The following is a 4,819-nucleotide window of genomic DNA, read 5'->3' on the forward strand; positions in this document are numbered from 1 at the left end:
TTGCATATAATCACAGTTTCCATAAATTTAGGTCTTCAAGATACTCAATATTGAATCCGGATTCAAGATAAATTATTAGGAAGCTGTTGTAGAACTTGTTTTAGATTTTGGATATAATTTAGATATTTTATTGTTATTAAGATTACAAAATTATATTAACAAATTTATGAAGAATCTAAACTTACATACAACTAATTCAACTGATATTGTGTATTAATTAACTGTTTGTTGATTTATTTGCAGGATTATGCTAAAACACTTAAAAAAAATTGGATAAATATCAGTCTGGACAAAGCGATTAAAATAAGTAAGTCTTGTTAAAGTCATCATGCTATAGTTTAATTTGAGTTATAATGGTTTTAGGATTATGGATAGTTTCTAAAGTAGAATAAATAAGATATGTCTTTTGTTAGATATACCGGAGAAAGCATATGATTATGGCTTGGTCTCTTCTCCACGATCCAATCTGATATGAACATATGTAATTAGGCCATACTAAAGAGTTCTATTATAAGTTTTGGCTTAAATAGTGGTTCTGGAATCGTTATTGTTAGGAGGATAGAACAAATAATCAAATAAGTAACACAACAATGATAAACCTTCTGAAATAAAACTCTTAGATAGAAATTTAAACATAAGGAAAAAATGTTTGATAAGATGTTGTTTGAAAAAACAGAACATAAAAAATAGGATAGAAATGTAAGAAAAAAACCTAATAGAAAAAGAAAACAAAAAAAACAATCCATGAGATCAACATTATTTTAAATAGTTGAGTCTTCCCTCAACTCACTTTGCTCCCTTCTGGCCTTCGAGCTTCTCAACCTTAATCTTCTTCAAAAGAACTTTCTTCTGTTCTGCTTCAGTTACTTTGTTGATGGCTTCTAGACCTGCCTCATCAAGTTTGTGTATGAACTTAGGCTGATCATGTTCCTTCGAATTGTCTACAGCAATGACACCATCGACTTTAACATCAGTAGACTGATCATTTTTCTCCGGAGTGTCTAAATCAATGACACCATTGTCTTTCACATCAGATTGTGTTCCAGTGCATTGTTTCTTGCTTGTGGAGTTTTGATCAGATCTATCCGAAGTATCTTCTTTTCTCTTTGATGATGGTGTAGACAGTGAAGTATTAGTAGTGTCATCATGATGAGAACTATTAGTCAGCATCAAAACCTAAAAACATTATGAATTTTTAATTAGGCGAGTAAGGAACAACAAAGATTATCACATCATATAAATCACACTGAAATGAGGAAAATGTATTACCTGGTCACTGGAACTCATGGATGAAAGATCAACAGGATAATCAACTTCAGGTTCAAGGGCAGGGTGATTAAGGTTCTGACTTGTTAAAACCTCAGAAACTTTGTATTCATCATTTCCTCTTGAGATATTATCTTGCTCAACACAAAGAGCAAACTGGTATGTTTTACCAATGATGTTTTTCACAACATCAGGGAGTGGCAGGGGATCATCAAGCTGCATTTAATAGTATACAGGAAGGGTAGCATATATTTACCAAAAAGTAAATAAAACGAAATGTAATGAATACAATTAGAAAATACCTCTTCAGTTGTGGGATCCACGAGATCACAAGCTGGAATACCTATGATTTGTTCAACAAAACTATCAAACAACATAAGTTTGCTCTCCCCTGTGTTATCCATAACGTCTAGATGCAGCCAGTACCTATGCAATTAAGAATTATATTCAATATAAATAAAAATTTATGGTAGAATATGATAAAAGTAAAGGCAGATACCAAATAGTATAGCAACAATTACCTTGCTTCAACAGAAGATACGTTTGTATTACATTTATCACACCTCCAAATTATCTTCTTGGCACCAGAGCTAAGAAGTTTATTGCTTTTGAGAACTTTTCTGTTACATTTGATGTGGGCAAAATAATACCAGGACCAGTCCAAGTCAATTGACAAAATGGTACAGATGAGCTTGACCTTTTCAACCTTAGAACAGATGAAGGAGTCAGCTAAATTAGCTAACTAAGATAAAAATAATAAAAGACAACAAATATTAAATCTGTGATACCTCGAGAGAGGCCTTTAGCTCAGCAATAGTCTTCCTTGGGAATTGTTTGGATCTCTCTTCACGCACCTTAAGAGGCTGGAATCTAGGTTTAGGTTCCATTATTGTCAATGCAAGTCCATCAGAAGGAAGCCTGAGAAACGCAGAATTAGTTAGTTTTCGTAATTTATATTTAGATATATAAAGAGACAGTTAGATGAAAATACAACACTCACATTTGCCTAAAATCATCCACCTCTGTCAAGACAGGGTTGATCAAAACGTCAGAAGCATCAAAAGAGTTTGAAATACTTCTAATTTCTGAAAAACAGAATGGTTTTCAATCAGTAACAATATTTTACGTAATATATGGAGTTATCCGACAAATATGTCATGCAATACCTTTGTAATGGCACAACTTAGCCCACCGGATCAAACAAATGACCTGTCCCCCAATAGAATCTTTTGACACTTTGCTAATTTGATCAGCAAATCTTCCCCACAGTGAACATGGTAGACGGTTATCGCTAAAGATAGAAATTCAAAATCAAAAGTAAATATGATCAAAATAAACTCTAAAGAAAGACTTATTATAGATATTATATAAAACACTCACTCAGTGTCTCTTAGTTGGAAATCAATCTTCTTGGTAGGCTTGCCTTTGACATCCACGCTTTGGATTTCCCCAACATTCACCAGTTGGCCAATGATATCTATAGCAAAGGTAAAACACATTATTTAGTACAATATACATGTACAAAAACTCACAAAAAAGTAAGCTTTTAAAAAAACTCACCAACCAACTTGTTTTGATCTAAGGTACCACTTAGTACTGAATTAAAAGGAACTAAATCTAGCCAAATCGATTCTGAAATCTTCTCAGAGGGGGAGATGACAGTAGAGTACTCAAATACAATTCTGTAGTTATGAGTTGTTGGTCGATACATTCCTGTTGCCTTCTTCACTGAAAACTCGTCAAATATTCTCCACTCTCCTTTCGTGATATTCCTTTGCAACTTCTGGAGGTGTTCTTTCTTAATTCCTGCTTGAATCTTGTTACCCTGCGTTTATAAGAAATAAATGGTAAACCAATCTACTAACATAAATACTTAAAACAGTTTGCTAAACACTTATTCATTGTTGACAAACAAAATCCTACTTACATCAGCATCAACCAAGACCATTTCAAAAGACATCCCAGCACCCTGAGTATAATGATTCCACGTATGCAGAATCTTAGCTTGAATACGCCAGGAAGTCTTGAAAGGTTTCAAGTCTTTGATAGGAGTGTAGGGACTGACAATGGCCATTTTGAAGGGTTTTGTTTCGTGTACTAAGGTGATTTTGTGAGAATGCACTAAAGCAGTCTCGTAGTTAATTCAATTTAAAAGCATTGAAGGAGGGCTTTGTTAGATATAGTATCTCCGAAAAATATTACGAAATGTTTTTTTAGCTAATTAAAATTAGTTGTGAAATTTAATCCATATAGGTATATTCTCTATTAGGTGGAATATTGTGACTGAAACTAATCTAAAGATATTAGTTTATAAAATATAAATGATAATTTTTATTTTTATTAGTTTCAATTCGGATTATTCTTAACATCAAAGAAATAAATGGTTTTTAATCTTATCACTATCGAAACCGTATTGATAAGATTTAGATCTTCATCCTCATATCGTATATGTCATTTCAAATATCAAATACAATCTAAAATTAGTTAGAAAATGAACCGAATACCTAATAGTTTTGGATTAGTTTTGTTTTGATTTTAAACTTATATAAAGCTCTCTTTTAAATATGAAATTATATATATATATATTATATATATATACTGGATTAGTTTTGTTTTGATTTACATTGATGAAATAGTCAATCTTTAACATATAAATTAAACAAAAATATACAAATATTCGAATCATGTCTATAAGACATAAAATATGTAAAAATATAAAAACATACGATAACATACAACGTAAAAATATACAATTATTCGAATGTGATAGAATATATGTAAGAAAAGCTTTTCACGTTTACAAAGACTCGATATGAAGAGGCACGGAATATATTCCACGTTTCCTTTAAAAACTTTTATGAGATAGGGTGTTTTGTAATATATGTAAGTAATTAGGAATTAATTGGTAGTTGTTGTTGTTTATGGGAAAAACGTGAAAGATCTTATTGTTATGTGAATCTTCTTAAACCCGTTTGTAAACCCGTTGACCCATGATTAGTGAAATGGATAGTGTGCTAATTGTCTATAATAACCTTAATGAATTTGTTCTAAAATGAGCTTTTTGTAATGGCATTCTCATGTAATTTTTTACAAAAAAGAAGGTTAGTAAGGGGTTTCTAATAAATTGTACTCCCCAAATAATAGTATAGGATTATATATTCATGTAATATCAAGGTGTGAAAACCCTATGTACATAGATATGTAAAGAATTCTCAACCATTATTCTTAAACCAAAAATCTCTATCAAAACCGGTCCAACACCAGAACAGCTTGATGATCTAAATAGACAAATCAGTTTCTTTAAAATTATTAATATGCACCACTCTGTAATTAGAAGGAGAATAAGAAAAAAGGAGAAAACGAAGGTAGCTTGTCGGTGTCACGTGGGGAAGAACAGGTGAAAACAAACGAACAATAATTTGGAAAAACAAAAATGAGAGTTTAACCAAAAAAAAAATGTGAATCATGTGATGGATCGAATTAGGTATATTCTTTGTAGCTCTTTAGTATTCACAGCCTCAGCTTTGCTCTTATCCAAACGAGTGGCCCGCAT

General features: G+C 31.7%; 1 protein-coding gene across 1 annotated transcript; it reads right to left on the reverse strand.

Annotated features, from left to right (window-relative positions):
• Positions 1–725: 725 nt before the first annotated feature.
• LOC9316836 lies at positions 726–3,357 on the reverse strand. The gene is made up of 10 exons (XM_021029478.1): positions 3,194–3,357; positions 2,827–3,091; positions 2,647–2,743; positions 2,433–2,557; positions 2,267–2,351; positions 2,055–2,184; positions 1,788–1,972; positions 1,569–1,692; positions 1,270–1,482; positions 726–1,176 (listed from the first exon to the last, which is right to left on the reverse strand). Exons 1-10 carry the CDS (start codon positions 3,338–3,340, stop codon positions 787–789), a joined length of 1,761 nt encoding a protein of 586 aa, XP_020885137.1. The 5' UTR covers positions 3,341–3,357; the 3' UTR covers positions 726–786.
• Between the last annotated feature and the right edge of the window lie 1,462 nt (positions 3,358–4,819).

This window comes from Arabidopsis lyrata (genome assembly GCF_000004255.2).
Source record: "Arabidopsis lyrata subsp. lyrata unplaced genomic scaffold ARALYscaffold_4, whole genome shotgun sequence".
NCBI lineage: Eukaryota > Viridiplantae > Streptophyta > Magnoliopsida > Brassicales > Brassicaceae > Arabidopsis > Arabidopsis lyrata.